This window comes from Delphinapterus leucas, chromosome 3 (assembly GCF_059928025.1).
Source record: "Delphinapterus leucas isolate spDelLeu-1000000601 "Yukka" chromosome 3, BTC_Dleu_Yukka2, whole genome shotgun sequence".
Taxonomy (NCBI): domain Eukaryota; kingdom Metazoa; phylum Chordata; class Mammalia; order Artiodactyla; family Monodontidae; genus Delphinapterus; species Delphinapterus leucas.
Window position 1 is genome coordinate 74041502 of NC_143131.1, and position 19395 is coordinate 74060896.

General features: G+C 35.6%; 1 protein-coding gene across 1 annotated transcript in view; it reads left to right on the plus strand.

Annotated features, from left to right (window-relative positions):
* ADGRV1 (adhesion G protein-coupled receptor V1) overlaps positions 1-19395 on the plus strand; it is a 199633-nt gene that overhangs the window by 122519 nt on the left and 57719 nt on the right. Inside the window, exons 35-45 of the mRNA XM_089908569.1 lie at positions 1423-1602; positions 2240-2403; positions 5955-6048; positions 9154-9232; positions 9337-9475; positions 10120-10261; positions 11288-11550; positions 13656-13831; positions 14613-14691; positions 17635-17781; positions 18115-18222. Coding sequence (XP_089764695.1) covers positions 1423-1602; positions 2240-2403; positions 5955-6048; positions 9154-9232; positions 9337-9475; positions 10120-10261; positions 11288-11550; positions 13656-13831; positions 14613-14691; positions 17635-17781; positions 18115-18222 — 1571 coding nt within the window. The remainder of the gene's footprint in view (positions 1-1422; positions 1603-2239; positions 2404-5954; positions 6049-9153; positions 9233-9336; positions 9476-10119; positions 10262-11287; positions 11551-13655; positions 13832-14612; positions 14692-17634; positions 17782-18114; positions 18223-19395) is intronic.

The following is a 19395-nucleotide window of genomic DNA, read 5'->3' on the forward strand; positions in this document are numbered from 1 at the left end:
TCACTGCTATGAAACAGCAAATATACCCTGAGAAACAAACGTCTTTTTATCTTCTGTTCACACAGTATTTTTGAGGTTACATTTAAAAGCTCTTGCTGACAGTTTGAAAGAAGATGATTGGTGGAAAATAACTATAAGAAAGCACTTCTTGGGTAGAAAGTTAGCACTACTTTATTGTTTCTCTTCGTCTTCACTTCTCCGCGCTCACTTGATATGAATTCTTGTTTGGTAAATTGTTTCATTCTTTTTCTCTTCATTTTCACTCCCTCAATATTAAGCCTAACCCCTATAACCTTCTGCCTTGAGGACTACATTTGACTTCTAATAACTGGTTTCCCTACAACACTGGTCTTCTTTTCCATACTCCAGTTTTTCCCATTAACCACATAGAAATCTCTCCAACTTATTGCTTTGTCTGGAATTTTCAATAGGGCTACATTGCTCACTAGATAAGATCTATATTCATGAGCTCAGCACTCAAATCTTCCACAGTTGTTCCCTATCTACTTTAAGCCTGTTTTCTTATGAGTCAGTGGGTTTTTATTTAATTTATTTTTTAAGCCACAGAACACTTTGTTTAAGTGAAAATATAGTTGGATGCACAATTTATAAGGCCAGTAAAAGCAGGAGATAGTTTGTGCTCAGTGACAGTAGAGGGATGAATTTCTTTCTGTTTGACATAGGGGTCATTGAATAAAACAATATCTGTGCATCTGTTGGATGACAATATTCCTGAGGAGAAAGAAGTATACCAGGTCATTCTGTATGATGTCAGGACACAAGGTAATGCAGAACTTAATTAAATTATTTTTCTGGTGTATTATTCTTTTCAGAAAAAAATAATAGTTGCTGTCTCTATATTTAACAGTTAGATGCATAGCGATTTTAAAAATGTTATTTAAATATCGTCTGCCCCATAACATTTAGATCCAAAAGAATCAGCTCAGAATGAAAATACTTATCTTTATGGATTCAAGTTAAAACCTCTAAAAATTTTGCTAAATATTTCCTATGGAGTAAAATATATTTCCAAAGGTAGAATTTAATGAAATTAATTTTATGCTAAGCTGACCAATTTGGATTCTGGATCAGTTTTATGGATAAATTAGATTTACTAATTTGAGCAAGTTATCTGGGTATTTTCCTCAGTTTCTAATCAATTTCTGTAATTCAGATGACCAGTATAGAACATAATGACAATAATAGGTCGAGCCAAAAAAAAAAAAAAAAATTTGCTATCTAAGAAGAAAAAAAAACTAAAAGGTAACTTCTGTTTGTCACCCTGAAGATTTCTGTTAGAGGAGTGAAAGTAACCACTTTCTGGTTACTTTAATATGTTTCAAAAAGTGGGGTTATATTTTAAGTATTTAGAAGTTAAGGTCAAGTCACTGTTAGATTTCTTGTGGTCCCTGACTTTCTTAGGAGTTCCACCAGCAGGAACTGCTCTGCTTGACGCTCAAGGATATGCAGCTGTTCTGACCGTAGAAGCCAGTGATGAACCACATGGAGTGTTAAGTTTTGCTCTTTCATCAAGATTTGTTTTGCTACAGGAGGCTAACATGACAATTCAGCTTTTCATCAACAGAGAATTTGGATCTCTAGGTTTGTGTTACTCTAGAATGAATGGAGTTTCCAGGCAGGTGCTTTTTTAATATTCTACTAGGGTGGATGAAAGCCATTGCTAGAATAAATCAGGGACAGGAAAACAATTAATATTTCTTAATTCAGGACAGGATTTTATAACTTCTTTATTTTTGAAAGATTAAAGGAATTTATCTAGTGTCACAGAATGCTGTGCAACAAACAGTCATAAACTCTCAGCAGCATATGGTAATGGACCAGCCGTGGGTCCACTAACTGAGTCTGGGCTTGGCTAAGGTGGCTGTATTCCACGTGTCTCTCATTCTTCTCCTGGAACCAGTAGAGGCATAAGAAGGCAAGCAAAAACACGCCAGACCCCATAGGTCTAGGCTCAGAACTAGCGCACCATCACTTTTACCTTGTAGCCCAAATAAGTCACACAGTCAAACTCAAAGTAGAGGTAGGCAGGGATGCCTTGCCCACAGTGCAACATCACTGAGCCATTACATGGTAAAGGCCAAGAACAGAGGAAGGGGTGAAGAATTGGGGCCAATAATACAGCTACTGATGTGCTTTTAGGAAAGTCAACAAGTTCATAATGAGATACTATTTTTAATTTTAAATAATTTAAAAATCCCTTCCCATCCTATTCAATTAGGAGCCATTAATGTCACATATACCACAGTTCCTGGAATGTTGAGTCTAAAGAACCAAACAGAAGGAAACCTAGCTGAGCCAAATGTTGACTTTGTCCCAGTAATTGGCTTTCTGATTTTAGAAGAAGGGGCAACAGCAGCAGCCATCAACATTACTATACTTGAGGTAAAACGCTTATTTTGCTATTACTGTATTAAATGCGAATAACCACATAAAAAGTAGAAGTTGATTAAATGTTCTGGTGTCTTTAAATCAACTTATTTCTTTTTGTGACTTTTTTTTAAAAATTACACAGGGGATTCTTTTCTTGTCTAGATAGGCTGGTCTGTTGTTGTGTATTTTATCACAGAAACAACTTGTGATAAAGAAAATTTCCTTAGGGCAGTCCCGTTTAAGATGTCATTGGCCTAAGAGATTCCAAAGGAGCATTTTGATTACTCCAAAGGATTCATTGGACCAGCAAAGCCATGTAGGTCAGTGACTTAGTTGTTAGGACCGGTTAAATTAGAGATAGTGAGAAACTCACTAGAGGCTGATGGTATAAAATGTGATTATGGTCAAACTTAAAGTAGTCATTTCTGACTGAAATTGTGTTTTAAATGATTTTTCATGATGGGAAATCTTGTGTTGTTTTGGGACTTAGTGTTTCAACTACCTAAATTCATTTCCAAGAAGTTTATGAAAATAGTACATACGGAGAGGGTAGGACATGGTGTGTGGGGTGGAGGCGTAGGGGAAGGGAGAAAGAGAGAGAATGAATATTGCCTTAGAAAAATAATTTTCAGTTACTGTGTATTTTGGGGTTCTATTTTTTCAAGTTTTAATTTTCTCAGAGGCCTTTTACTTTTACAAAATTGTAAGTACTGTAAACCATCTACCATCTGAAATCAGTAATTCTTATTTTGTTGATTACTGTGGCACTGTGACCTAATATGGTAGTATGAGAACTCTAAAGCCGAAAGATGAAGGGTAATGTTATTTCAGTACGTGACATACAACACAAGGTTCCATAAAACTTTAAGGTAAGTCTTCTTCCAAATATATAATCTATTAATGTAATTGAATACAAATAAATGGATTATTCCTTAGATACGTTAGTTTTTTGTTGTTGTTGTTGGTTTTTGCGGTACGCGGGCCTCTCACTGTTGTGGCCTCTCCCGTTGCGGAGCACAGGCTCCGGACGCGCAGGCTCAGCAGCCATGGCTCACGGGCCCAGCTGCTCCGCGGCATGTGGGATCTTCCCGGACCGGGACACGAACCCTTGTCCCCTGCATCGGCAGGCGGACTCTCAACCACTGCACCACCAGGGAAGCCCGATATGTTAGTTTTTAAAGCAGAAAATATATAGCCACCTTCAGAGGTCTGGTTTACAGTCTTGTTTTATGAACACAAGGTTTCAAAGTTTCCTTTTTTCTCCCCAGGTTTTTGCAGTCGTTTCTGTTCTCAGAGTAGCACAAGATTAAGAGACTGCAAGCCTGTATTTACAGAAATAAGCCAGCCTGGGGCATGATAGGGGAGAGTTCTTGCATGGGGGTGGGGAACAGTGCGGGTAGGTTGGGGACAGTCCCTTTTACATCACTGATTCTGTAACTCACATTTGTCCCTGTTTTACAGAAGATAGAAACTGTGACCTTCATTTTCTTATTTTTTCACATGCCAACACATCTCCATTAAATACAATGAAGAGAGAGGTGTATGTACTGATATTATATATTCATATATATACATTGGGTTTCTGTGTCACAATATTGTTGGCTGTCTGGTTACTACTGATGTGGGTTTTGCTCGTCCTCATGTTTTGAGCAGCTGCCTTATTAGTGATTAATAGTAATATTGTATTAAAATTAACCATCACAAATATCTGTCACTTTGTAGGGACTCTCCCTAGGCCAGGTACTCCATACACATTATTTTTAATCATTATTAAAATCCCCAAAGTAGCAGTTACTTCTCTCATTATAAAGATGCCAGAATTGAGGCCTTAAAATTTAAGTAACTCACCTAAAATTACAGAAATTTGGTACTAGGTCTCTTTGACTGCGAAGCCTATATTTTTCCCATAGTATTAGTCTATTCCTCATTCTAATCATTGGATTAGAATCATTTTTTTTAAGGTAATTAAAAAGGTAATTAAGGTAATTAAAAAATTTAGCTCTTATTATATTTAAGGTATACTAAGTTTGTATGTTTATATAATTGGTTTACATATTATATTAGTCCAGGTAAAAAATGATATAATATTAGCAGTTTCATGTGGTTCAACCTAATAACCTATACAACCAGGTGTAAGTTTAATAATTTTATGTTTCTTTAAAAATTTCAGCTTTACTGAAGTATAATTAACCAGCACTGTATGGTAAACTTATGTAGAATCTAAAAAATATATAAAATTATAAGATATTTGAAGTGTATATCCTGTTGATTTGATATATGTTTACATTGTGAAAGAATTCCCCACATCTAGTTAATTAACACATCCACCACCTCATGTATTTATCTTTTTTTGTGTGTGAGAACATTTAAGTTCTGTTGTCCCAGCAAATTTAAATTGTACAGTACAGTGTTGTCAACTATAGTCACCATGTTTTACCTTAGATCCTCAGGCCTTACTCATCCTATAGCTGAGTTTGTACTCTTTTACCAATCCCTTCCTATTCCCCCTGCAACCCCAGCCCAGCCACTGGCAACCAGTTTTCTGCGCTCTGTTTTTATGCGTATGACTTTATTTTAGATTCCACACCGTGCAGTATGTCTTCCTCTGTCTGGCTTATTTTCCTTAGCATGATGCCCTCAGGGTCCATCCGTGTTGTTAAAAATGGAAGGATTTCCTTCTTTCTTGTGGCTGAATAATATTCCATTTTATATATATACTACATCTTATCCATTCATCTGTTGATGGACACTTGGGTTGTTTCCATAACTTTGCTGCCGTGAATAATGCTGCAGTGAACATGGGAGTGCAGATACCGCTTCACTATTGTGTTTTCATTTCCTTTGGATAAATACCCAGGTGTGGGATTGCTGGTAGTTCTATTTTTAAGTTTCTGAGGAACCTTCATATTGTTTTGCACAGTGGCTGCACCAATTTACATTCCCACCAACAGTGTGAAGGGTTCTTCTTTTTCCACATTCTCACCAACACTTACCTCTTGTCTTTTTGATAATAGCCATTCTAATAAATGTAAGGCGAGGTCTCATTGTGGTTTTGACTTGCATTTCTATGAGGATTAGTGACGTTGAGCACCTTTTAATGTACAGGTCGGCCGTTTGTATTTCCTCCTTGGAAAAATTTCTATTCTGTCCCTCTTCATTTTAAATCAGATTATTTGTTGTTTTGCTATTGAGTTGTATGACTTTTTTAGATAAATTTTGGATATGTATGATTTGCAAATATTTTCTCCCATTCTGTAGGTCGCCTTTTCTTTTGTTGATGTTTTCTTTTGCTGTGCAGAAGCTTTTCAGTTTGATATAGTCCCACTCGTTTATTTTTGCTTTTATTGCTTTTGCTTTTAGTGTTAAATCCAAAAAAATCATTGCCAAGTCATGTTTATTTTTTCTGATTTAAATCTTTTCTACTCTATGTTTGCATTTTATGTTTTCTGTATACTATTTAAATATATATATTTATATTTAAAAGATAATTTTTCAAAACAGCTTGTAAGGTAATTAATTTGAGAGCATAATTATAGATAATTTAATGGGTGTAATTTTTGCAGGACGATGTACCAGAACTAGAAGAATATTTCCTTGTGAATTTAACTTATGTGGAACTTATCATGGCTCCTTTAACTTCATTTCCTCCTAGACTAGGTATGATGGGCTTTTTTGTTTGTTTCTGTTTACTCACTGCAAACGAAGTAAAGTTTCTTCATTTTTTAATCAGAAGTGATCATTGTGAAGTTTGCTTATGTCAGCTATATGTGTAAATATGTGAGCTTTTAGATTTATTTAAATTTAAAGACCATCGTATATTGTAGCTTTGTACATTGGACAGCATAAAGAAATTTAAAAATTGTGTGATGCTTTTTAAACATTACAGTTATTTAATAACCAAATTTGTAATCTTCAAAATAGAATTAGTTCTTATGAAGGCATTTTCCTTTTAAAATTTAATTTGCTATTTTCATTAGATCTCCAAACTCTCAGATGTTTTTATTTTCTCTTAGATTGAGTAGGGTGTTTGTTTGCTGTGTTCTCTGCTTCTTTTTTGACTTTTTATCTCTTTCTTTTCATGCTTTAGAAAAGACTCAGTTAATTCATTACAGACTGAAAGGTAAAACTTGAACCTTAGTACAACTTTATGTAGATTACTTTAAAAAGATATATTCCTATTATTAAAACACAAACTCTTGCTTACAATTTGGACATTTGATATTGGAAATTTTGTCTGCAAGTTTTAGGTGTGACGGCCTAGTGGGGGTTGCTGGTGAGTTGCCCTGAAATAGCCTGCTCCCCATCCCTTGGTTAGAACAGCGGTCCCCAACCTTTTTGGCAACAGATACCGGTTTTGTGGAAGATAATTTTTCCAAGGACCAGGGCGGGGGTGGGGATGGTTTTGGGATGATTCAAGCATATTACGTTTATTGTGCACTTTATTTCAATTATTATTACATTGTAATATATAATGAAATAATTATAGAACTCACCATAATGCAGAATCAGTGGAAGCCCTGAGCTTGTTTCACTTGCCACTCACTGATACGGTTTTTTTTTTTACATCTTTATTGGAGTATAATTGCTTTACAATGGTGTGTTAGTTTCTGCTTTATAACACAGTGAATCAGCTATACATATACATACATCCCCATATCTCCTCTGTCTTGCATCTCCCTCCCACCCTCCCTATCCCGCCCTTCTAGGTGGTCACAAAGCACCGAGCTGATCTCCCTGTGCTATGTGGCTGCTTCCCACTAGCTATCTATTTTACATTTGGTAGTATATATAAGTCCATGCCACTCTCTCATTTCGTCCCAGCTTACCCTTCCCCCTTCCCGTGTCCTCAGGTCCATTCTCTACATCTGCGTCTTTATTCCTGTCTTGCCGCTAGGTTCTTCAGAACCACTTTTTTTTTTTTTTAGATTCCATATATATGTTAGCATACGGTATTTGTTTTTCTCTTTCTGACTTACTTCACTCTGTATGACAGTCTCTAGGCCCATCCACCTCACTAAAAATAACTCAATTTTGTTTCTTTTTAAGGCTGAGTAATATTCCATTGTATATATGTGCCACATCTTCTTTAACTGATAGGGTTTTGATATTAGTCTGCAAGCAATTGATTTATTATGATCTCTGTGTAGTCAAACCTCTCTGCTAATGATAATCTGTATTTGCAGCCACTCCCCAGTGCTAGCATCACTGCCTCAGCTCCGCCTCGGATCATCAGGCATTAGATTCTCACAAGGAGCGCGCAACCTATATCCCTCGCATGCGCAGTTTATAGTAGGGCTTGCGCTCCTCTGAGAATCTAATGCCGCTGCTGATCTGACAGGAGGTGGAGCTCAGGCGGTAATGCGAGCGATGGTGAGCGGCTGTAAATACAGATGAAGCTTCACTCGCTTACCTGCCTGCCGCTCACCTCCTGCTATGTGGCCTGGTTCCTAACAGGCCACGGACTGCTACTAGCCTGTGGCCTGGGGGTTGGGGACCCCTGGGTTAGAAGGTGCTCTGGGCAGAGGGAAAATTAGTCTGAGTTAAAGGGGGAGAAGCATGGCCCAGAGCAGGGGCCTGAGGAATGGGAGTTCCGCACTCACTTCTGAGGCTCAGTATGACAACTTTGAAAATAGCAAAAGGGAATAATCAGTTTTTAACATATTATTATATTATTACTTGGAAAGTTTCCATTTTTATGCAAAAGAAATATATGATTCCAACAACTAGGCTGTTTACATCAAGCAATTATTACAAGTTAATTATTGTTCACACTAAGAAAACTGACAGAGTACATCATATTTCCTTACACTCAGAGGTAATTTGAATAGTTTAACTTTTGATAAGTGCTTTCTAATGCTCCTGTTTCAAGTGCTTTGTATATTAGTACCATTATTCCTTATGTTTGCCCATTTTATAGATGGGGGAGCTGAGCTAAGTGCCATGCCGAAGTCAAACAGCTAGGAACTGGTGGGGCTGGGCTTGTGCTCTGTAGCTTGTAGCTTGATGGGCACAAATCCTGATTTTATATTCTTTCTTCAACGTTGTTGATCCCTTCACTCAGAGAGAATTCCACTTTCCTTACCCATTCTTCACCCAGACAGCTGTCATACGTATCCGAGAGTAAGGTGGACCTTCTGAAATTTAAAAGACAAAGATGAACATATTAAAGAACAGAACAAAACAGTAACAGGGTTAGTTACTATTTCAAGATTGAATAATGGATATTGGTAACATACTGAGCTTGGTGGACAGAATACAGAATAAAAAGGGATAAGAGAAATTTACTTTAAGCTTAGTCTTTATTCCACCTAACCTTCCCCCATCTTTCCTACCTTCTCAACTTCTGTTTGTATCCCTGTATCTCTCTGTCTCATTTTCACACCTGTATTTTTCTCTGCAGCACGTCCTGCCTTTCTCTTCCCATTTTTCCCTCCTCTTTCTACTCCTTGTAACTATCCCCATTTTCCTTTCCTCTTGAAATGGATTAAAATAATAGAAATTAACCGTAACTTCAGTTGCTTATTTTATACTGTTCTCAGTTGATTAGATTTCTGTAAGTCAGTGGTTCTTGTTAGCAAAAGTTTCCTCATTCACAAGTTATTAAGTATTTATGTCTTATTTTCTTAAACATCTTTTGAGTAATGTTGGCAATACCTCTATGTTAGGAATTATATAATACCAAAGGTCTTTAAATTCTATATCAACGAATTCTCTTTTTAACTACTTACATTTATTTAAAGGTATGTTTCTGTGCTTTTTCAGATTCAGAGGGCTTGACTGCACAAATTATTATTGATGCCAATGACGGTGCTCGAGGCATGATTGAGTGGCAACAGAGCAGGTAAACCGAAGCCTGCGTAAGAGCCCTTTTCTGAGTTTCAGATTCTCTACTATCTACTGAATAAAAGCTTATAAGGAAAAATGAATGTATTCTTTTTATTATAGATTTGAAGTAAACGAAACCCAAAGAAGTTTAACATTGGTAGCCCAGAGGAGCAAAGGGACTCTTGGCCACGTTTCCTTGTTTGTGTATGCCCAGAATTTGGAAGCACAGCTGGGGCTGGATTACGTCTTTACCCCAATGGTGAACTCATTGAGAATTATAGTGATTTAGGCCCTGTAAATAAGTTAATCTTGAAATAATTAACTACTGTATATTCCATAGTAAATTAGGGAAGAAGATTTCCACATGGTGGAATAGCTGTCTTCACTATTTTGGTAAATTGTATAAATTAAACTTTCAGTACTGTTTTAAAGATTCTTCTGTATTTTACTTCATTCATTATTTTATTGTAATATTTGATACCCACTTCTTATTAATTTACTACCTTATTGCAGTATTTGATACTGGAGAACACACATTATTGTGTTACACAATTTATATCATTAGATGACCTTTCCAGAGTGTTCCTTACGCTTCTTGAAAATGTTAACTCTTCCATTTCTTTGTTTTACTTTACCGAAACGCCTTTAGTGTTTGAAAATTTTTATCTTGTCTCTCCGTGCCTTTTACTGCTTAGTCAAATGTTTCCTTTCTTCCTCCACAACTTCTGCTTTTTAAACTTAATATTGTAAGTTTAAATAAAAAGAGATCATGAAAAAGTAAGGGAAAAATCCTGTAAATAGGTTAGTTCACATTCAAAAGTATATTGTATTTATTTCCAAACATTTAAAAAAAACTCAGAGTGTATTTAAATATAATACTGCTACTTTTACTTTTTTGACCAGATTCTTCATTTTGCTAATGGAGAAAGGTATAAACATGTTGACATCATGATTCTTGATGATGACATTCCGGAAGGAGATGAAGCATTTCAGCTGATTTTAACAAATCCTTCTCCTGGACTGGAGCTGGGGGAAAATATTATAGGTAGTTGATGATTTCTTATACACAGCTCCTTTTCACCCCTTCACTCCTGAGTGAGCCACAGGCTGTGGGTGATGCACTGACACCATCCGCCGCAGTCACACATTAGCATTTTACAGTTTTTTTCATGTAGGTCTTACTTTTTTACTTTGATTGCTAGGTATTGTTGCTATTATGAACGAGGTCCGTTTTTATTATATTTTTAAATGGTTATACCTGATATATAGAGGTATTACAATAATCTTTTTGAATGCATGCTCCAAAGCAGACTTCCTAGCTTTGAGTACCAGTACTGCCACATCCTAACTTGTGAATTTCCACAGATTGCCTGTCTGTGCTTCAATCATCAGTTCTTAAAATGAGAATGATAATATAATCAACCCCATAGGGTTATTGTGAGAATTAAATGAATTAATAATATAGGTTAAGCAACTTGTAAGATCTCAGTAGTATTAGTTGTTGTTTCGGCTATTATTATTAACATTATTAGTAGTGGTGGTAGAAAGTAGAAAGCTCTTGATTTCTGAAGGTTACTCACCTTATATTTTAAACTCTTATAATAGTTCTAACAATTTTTTTCTCTTGCCTTTTCTAAGAAGACAATCATGATGTCTAGAAAATAGTGACAGTCTTGGCAATTCCTTTCCATTGCTTTTATACCTGTTACCAGCCTGTTAGCTCCAGGATGATGCTGAATAGCAGTAGCAGTGATGACAGGCGTCATTGTCTTGTTCTGTTTTTAGTGGCAACCCTTCTAATGTTTCAACATTAAGTTTAATACTTTCTGTTGGCTTCTGAGACATACCACTTCATCAGGTTGAGGAAGCTGTCTTTTATTTCAAGATTACTGTGTTTTTATTTATATCATGAGTGAATGTGGAATTTCATTAGATGCCTTTTAAAATTTCTCTTGTTTTTAAGATGATCTAGAAAAGAGTTGGCCTGGTTTACAATGAAACATGCACATGCTTCTCACTACTTACAACCCATTCTATTTTCATTTATTGTTTTAATATTTTTATTTGACAGCCTTAATCACTGTTCTTGCTAATGATGATGGCCCTGGAGTTCTAGCATTTAACAACAGTGAGCACTTTTTCCTACGAGAACCGACAGCTCTCTACATCCAGGAGAGTGTGGCAGTGTTGTACATTGTTCGGGAACCTGGACAGGGACTGTTCGGAACTGTGACAGTTCAGTTCATTGTGACAGAAGTGAATTCTTCAATGGAGTCGAAAGATCTGACTCCTTCCAAAGGCTATATTGTTTTAGAAGAAGGTGTTCGTTTCAAGGTACAGGATGAACCTTTACTGAGAATGAATGATTAATAGTTACAAAATAATTTTCTCTTGGAGGAACACCCTAGATCTTAGAAAGAAAAAAAAAATCCAGGGGCTTCCCTGGTGGTGCAGTGGTTGAGGGTCCGCCTGCCGATGCATGGGACACGGGTTCGTGACCCGGTCCGGGAGGATCCCACATGCCGCGGAGCGGCTGGACCTGTGAGCCATGGCCGCTGAGCCTGTGCGTCCGGAGCCTGTGCTCCGCAACGGGAGAGGCCACAACAGTGAGAGGCCCATGTACCGCAAAAAAAAAAAAAAAAAAAAAAAAAATCCAGCTTAGGTGATAGGTAAAGACGTGATTAGATTACCACATGAAAGTGCTCTAGTGCTGTATTGTCTACATAGAGCGCAACGAGAGAAATTTGCTCCATTAATAAAGTAGTGGAATGCGCAAATAATAAAGAAAATATGCATATTGCTGCTTTAAGTGTTAAGTATATTTAAATGGCATACTTCACTTTATATTGTCTATAAATCATAAACTAAAAGAAACTCCAAGCCATTCATTGCAGTCATTAAGCCATAGCCAGTCATTCTTTTGCCACATTTTCATTAAACAAAATACAACTGCTTCCTTCAGACTGCTTATTTGAGAAGCAAATATCCTATGTAAACAGGAGTAGCTTATTGGGGGAAAAATGCTGGATTTGGGATTAATCATAAATGTGAACTATACTTGTAGACGTTTACCTTCTGAAACTTCTATTTCTGTATATTAGTAATTTTCTGTTCCTACTACTAAATTTTATTTTTAAGACACAGTTTAAGTTTAAAATAACTAATTGTATTAGCTTAAGATATTTTTTAAGCCAGCTATATAAAGTATAATTCTAAAATAATATACTTTAAACTATTTCATCTAAAAACAGTCCACCTAATTATTAATTTTATTTATGATCAGTTTGTATAAACTTCCATACATTTTTGAATTCGTATTCATTTGCATGTCTAATTTTTTCATGTTTCTGGAAATTTAGAACCTTTAATTGATTTATTCAAGGACACATCTTGATATAGATAAAAAGAATTCAAATTTGAAGTATTTTATGAATTTGCTATTTTTTTACATTCACATGCCTTTTTAAAAAAGTTTTAAATTTTATTTCATTTAATTTTTTGTACATTTTAAATTTATTATATTTCTATTGTGTTTTATTCTTAAAAGACTCTTTTTCAAAGTGTGTTTAAAGACCTTTCGGTTCATTAGGCAAATTAAATTTTAGCGCAAATTGGATTAAATCGATTTTTCTCTCACCCACAAAATTATCTTTTTCTCCACATGTTTTTATTCTGAGGTATAAACAGTAAAATATAAAAATCTTAAGCGTATGGCTCAGTGACTTTAAAAATATGTATACACCAGTGTAACAACCACTTGGATTAGTATATTAAACATTAAACAAACCATCACACAGAAGTTTCCTTCTTGTCCCTTACCCTCCCCAGAGGAAAGTGCTTTCTGGTTTCTGTCACTGAAGACTCATTTGCTAATTCTTGAACTTCTTATAAACAGAACCATACAGTATGTATTCTTTTTATGTCTGACTTCTTTTGGTCAACATCATTTTTGGTTGCACACATGAGTAGTTGGTTCTTTTTTTATTGCTCAGTAGCATTTCATTGAATAGACCACTGTTTGTTTATCCATTCTTCTGTTGATAAACATGTGGGTTGTTTCTGATTTGTGCCTGCTGTGGCTATACTGCTTTTTAAGAGTGAATTCTAGGCTAGAAAGAGACTTAATGCAGTTACATAGCCAGGGCAGGATAAAGAAGTAGCAAAAATGAAGATCTAAATTTAATTTTTTAATCTCAGTGATGTTTTCAAATGCCATAGATTTTATTTTTAGACATTTCAGTTAGACTGTGTCACAGTGTTGATAATCTTGAAAGTTGTAACTTGAAACAGTTGTAACTTACTTTATGAGGATCAGTATTAAAGTAAAAAAGAGGTACTGTTTTCCAAAAATACTATTTTGTTGTCATAAATGTTTAGCAAATTACTCTGTATGTGTGTTGCTGAATTCTAGTAACATTATCTTTTGATTGTGTTTTCAGGCCCTACACATATCAGCCATATTGGACACGGAACCAGAGATGGATGAGCATTTTGTCTGTACCTTGTTTAATCCGACGGGAGGTGCTAGACTAGGGGCCCGTGTTCAAACCCTGATAACAGTTTTGCAAAACCAGGCCCCTTTGGGGCTATTCAGTATCTCTGCAGTTGCAAATAGGTATAATTTATTTGTAAGGAAATTGTTACTTCTGAAGCTAAGTAGGAAATAACTTTTGACATAAAGAAAATGCAGAAGAAAACTGATCTCTGACTCTCGTAATGGGGACTTTTAAAATGAGCTCTAGCAGATAGATCGAGAGAGGCCATATGCCCTCTCATAACAGGGAGCATCAAAAACACCTAATCATGTGCTGTACAGGTGTCATTAGAATTCTTATTTTCTCAGAATCCACACTTTCAGGTAAAAGCACTATTTTGTGTTTTCAGTAATATTAAAAAGCAAGAAATAGTTTAACTTATATTTAGCTGCTCAAACCAAATGAATGACTCTTCAAACATATATTAACATGACTGTAGTTTAAAAATTCCCTCTGGAAACTGACAAATGTTTATAGATCTAGTTTTATTAATATGTCAAGAATTTCCTGATTCATTTTTTCTCTGTAAAATGTTTTTAGTTTATGTGAGAAGAAACTTAAGAATGACAAAGCTTTATTTATTTTAGAATATGTAGTGTGAAGTTACTGAAGTTACTGACCCTCAGTATTTTCTTACTATCATAAGTATCAGATAATAGTGCTTTTTAAATGTCTTCATAAATGAATATTTTTGAGCTCTAGAGTCTAGCCTTCCTCCTGTATAAAATTTGTGGATGGATGTCACCTTGACTTGCGTAAATTTAAAAGTGTATTAAATATATACTAGCAATGTGATGTAGGTATTTAACGTGTAGAAATTACATGCTTTTTCTGCTTTCTGCAACTGTTTGTTTCTTTTAGAGCCACCTCTGTAGACACTGAAGAAGCCAACAGGACTGTATATTTAAATGTGTCACGTACTAATGGCATTGATTTAGCTGTGAGTGTGGAGTGGGAGACAGTTTCTGAAACAGCCTTTGGCATGAGTACGTTTAGTTTCTTATAAAAACAAAATTCTATAACCAAGAAAGATTGCATGTATAAGATTTACATTTCCCCCCATGAATTGTATCTTACAGATCTGTTGAAAATGGAGAACAGATACCTAATTCTTTTACTGCATTCACAGATATTTGTTGAATGCCTGTCCTGTGACAGGCATGGTACTGAACTCATGGAATTTAGAATTAGGGGGAGACAGAAATAAATAAGTAAAAATCAATGTGTAGTTTGAGTATAATAAATGTTTTAAAAGTCAAGTTCTAAGTGTTGTGAGAACATCAAGGAATGCTTCCGAGGGGAATCATTGTTTGAACTAAGACTTAATGATGAGTAGGGATTATGCAAAGACTTGAGTTGGAGGAACATAGAAGAGAAAGCGGGAAGCTATCAAGGTAGAAGTCTAGAGTGGGCACTGGGTTTAGAAATAAGGGGGAGTGCTGAGTTTGGAGAGCTAGATAAGACTAGATCATTCAAGAACTTGAAGAATATATCACATACATTAGTCTTTATCTTAGGGTTATGGAAAGTCTCTGAGTAGTCTAGGCATGAGGGAGGGTTCCTATGTATAGATGTGGGGTGGTCTGATCACATTTGCACTTTGAAGGTATCATTCTTGGTGCCAGGTAAAGAATGGATTGGCACAGGAGAAATTAGAGGATGAAGGGAGACAAGCAAAAGGGCAACAGACGATGGTAGCTTGGACTGGGTGATGGACTGGATGCGAAGAAGGTACCTGAGATGACTCTTACGTTTCTAGTTTGTGCAGTTGGATGGAGATTCATGCCGATCAGTAAGAAAGGGAGTGCCTAATGGAAACAAGGTGTTACTTTGGTGAGGGGAGTAAAATATTTGAATTTGAGTTAACTTTTTAGAAGATATTTCTCTAGACTCAAAAGAAGATCTCTGCTGGAGAGATAAATTTGGGAACCTTTAGCAGGCATATTGTTTTTAAAGTCATGGAAGTTGACGTAAAAACCTGGAAAGCGAGGATGAAGATAGAGAGGGAAGAGGACTCAGACTGAGTCAAATTGAATGACTAGGGAGAGGAGAAGGGGACTTCAGAGACCTGGTGAGAAACCCAGGGGAATGCAGGATTGCAGGCAGCAGTGAAAGAGCGTTTTAAAAAGAAAGGAGTGGTAAATCGTGTCAATTGCTGGTGAGAAGTCCAGTAAGATGAGAACTGAAAAAATACTCATTGTCATTAGCAATGTAGAAGACATAAAATCACAAGAGCTATTTGTATAGAGGGATGTGGACCGAATAACATTTTGAGTGGAAGTGAGAGAATGCAGGCCTCAAATATGTACAACTAGTTCAAGAAGTTTGGCTGAGAAGGGTAGGATCTAGTTAGAGTAGTGATGGGGTGTAGGAGTCAGGGTCTTTGTTTATTTGTGTAGTTTGAAGAGACCTAAGCATGTGTAAATGCTGATGGAAAAGGCCTGGTAAGTAGAGAAGGACTGAATATTTAGAAGAGAAGGGATAATTAATAGTGAGACAATGGCCTGGAAGCCAGGAAGAGATGGGATCCAAAAAAGAAAGATTATGGTTTCTAATTCAGAGTTATCTCATTATAGTTTGGGTTCTGCATGTGTTTTGTGGAAGTGCTTGTGGGAGTATGTGTTGGAGGTTCTTAAATGTCAGCAGACATTGTTTATTCTTCATTCACCATCTTCCAGAATTACGGTAGGGGAGGATTTGACCATGTGGTCCACTTCAGTGCAAAACATTCAGACTCTTAATGCAAAAGCTGTAGTGTGCCTTTAAAAGGTGGCAAAGCAGGAATCTAAAATATTGGATTTCTAGGAAAGGATATCACCAATGGATAGTACATAAAAGGCACTGACATTATGACTTCATCAACTGGTAATCTAAAAATGATCAATAATTTACAAGGAGCCTAGGTTTCAACTTTGACATTTGTTCTTGGTGCATCATGTTCACACCATTAACTAAAGTTTAAAAAGAACTAACTTTCTATGGGAAACTGTCATGATAATAGAACACACAAGGTGTTTTAAAGGTATTCTTCATTAGGCAGGAATTTTTTGTTTCTGTCTTTGTTTAGTTGTAGCACAGAATTTTAGGACATGTACCTGTTATAGCAGGCTGATAAAACTTGATAGCTACTTGTAGTAGGTGAATCTGCTTTGGCATTCTTAAAATATACAACATGTAAAGTTAGAAATCATTGGATGGGAGTAGTTTCAAATTAATAGTGTAAGTTTTAAAAACTTATCATTTGCATGTTTCCATAAAAGGTGTTTATTATTTCTAAATTTCTCTGTTATATTTTCATCATCTTTATGAAAGCTGATAAAAATCATACTGAACGTATTTCCTTTTAAAGTATAAATTCAGTATTTATTTATAAATATACCCTGGAAAAAAAGTCTTTGTGGGTTTAGAGCACAGTGTTAACAATTTTTCTTGTCTTTGGGTATTGATATTTTTAGTTACTATCTATTTTGAAGTTCTCTAGTTTGTCTCTTCTCTGTCTTTCTCATACACATACACTTACCATGGAAGCATTTTCACTTCTAGTAACAAACTCACTAGTTTCACTATTTAAACAATAAACAGAATAAAGTTTGGAGAGGATTTTACAGAAGCAAATCACGATTTATGTTTTTCAGGGGGAATGGATGTTAAGTTTTCTATATTTCAAAGTTTTTTGGATGCATCGGCTTCTGGCTGGTGTTTCTTTACTTTGGAAGATTCAGTATATGGTATAATGTTAAGAAAATTGTCTTCTACTGTTTACCGATGGCAAGGGATTTTTGTTCCACTTGAGGTAAACATCACGTATTTTATGGTACACAAACTATAATGTACATATAGATTTTGGATGCCCCGTGAATTACTGTTATTCCTTGTTTCCTAGGATTTACATATAGAAAATCCTAAAACTTGTGAGGCCTTTAATATGGGTCTTTCCCCCTACTTTGTGATTACTCATGAAGAAAGAAATGAAGAAAAGCCTTCTGTTAACAGTGTGTATACATTCACATCTGGATTCAAATTATTCCTGGTAAAAAAAACACTTCACTTTTTTTTGTAGATTGCTTTATTTAAAGGAAAAATCAGATTCTTGAGATTGAGCTAAATAGAAGATAGTGTATGTTCTATGTTAATGTGATAAGGGGTTTTTGGCAAATTGATACACATTTTAGCAAGGTGTCTTAATCCAGGGATATTTTGGTCTTTCTTGAAATGACATCTGGATATGCATACCTGGGATCAGAATGATTTTTCAGGTTTTGAACTTCAAATATTTACTCAGACTATGAACTGTAATTCAGAGCTTTTCTTAGTTAAATTTTCCTTTAAATTTTTTATTCTCACTGTTCTGTCTTCCTTGCAGGTACAAACAATCACTATTTCAGAAAGTTCTCAAGTAAGATATTTTACTTCAGACAGTCAAGATTATGTAATTGTTGCAAGTCAAAGTGATGATTCTGAATTAACTCAGGTTTGATTCTTTTAAAATGAATTTTTTTAATGCCATAATTGAAACACATCAAAGATGTAGTCTGTAGGTTTAGTATAAAAGAAAACCATAATTTGATTATGGTAACGTAGTAAAAAGAATATAGATATTGATTAGTCATAGTTAATTTTTAAATGACAGAGTTTTGAATATTATATTGTCCTCAAGAACCAGAGCAAGTATAATAATAAGCATGAACATTTAATTAGATTTTAATTGCATTGGAAAACATGGAGAAAAATCACACAACTGGATAGATGGTATCACTAAAAATTCATGATTAACATTGCCAGATGGACACACAACGTCACTCCAGAAATCCCGTATTTCTCTAGTAAACTGTATCACAGTGTCTTAATAGTATTTATTTGATAATTTTCGTCACTCCTCAGATTCCCATACCTGCTTCTCATCTCTTCACTTTCAGCTCATGACTTTGTTGAAATGAAAGCTACCAGAAAGATTACTCATCTTCCCAACACCAAATTCAGAAACTGTCTTGAAAACCAGTCTTATTCCTGCCTCCTGTTACAATGGCAGAAGTGTTTCTTCTATATAAGACAGGCGCCTAACATAGGCTCCCCTGTTGCCTTCATAAGGGTCAGTTATTCCCTCTAGTGCCACCGTAACTAGCATCTCTCTCTCTCTCTCGGATTATTACAGTCAGCATAAATGTAGGATTTCCAAGCTTAAAAAGTGATTTCTCTTCTGATCTTATCCCCCTTTTCTTCCTGCTTCATTTCTTTTATCCCCTCTATATTGATACCTTGAAAGAATTTTCTACTTGCTTTGCAAACTTCTTCATGGTCACCAGTGACAGCTGGGTTGCAAATACAGTGGGTATTTTTTTCTGTCATTATTTTGCATTGCTTCCCATCTGCACTTGACAGTCACCTCATCCTCAAATTTAAACCATCTCTTCTCTTGATTTTTGAACTACCACACAGATTTTCATTCTTTCTTTCTGTGTCTCCTTCTCAGTCTCCAATGCCACTTCCTTCTCCCTTTTCTGAACTTAGATATCTTGAAGTTTTTCAGGTTCAGTTTTGGCTCACATTTCTTTTTTCTTTCTCTTCACTCACTCTGAGTACTTTTATCAGTCCTATGGCTTTAAATATCAACTATAGGGTGTCTTCCAAATTTATCAGTAGCCTT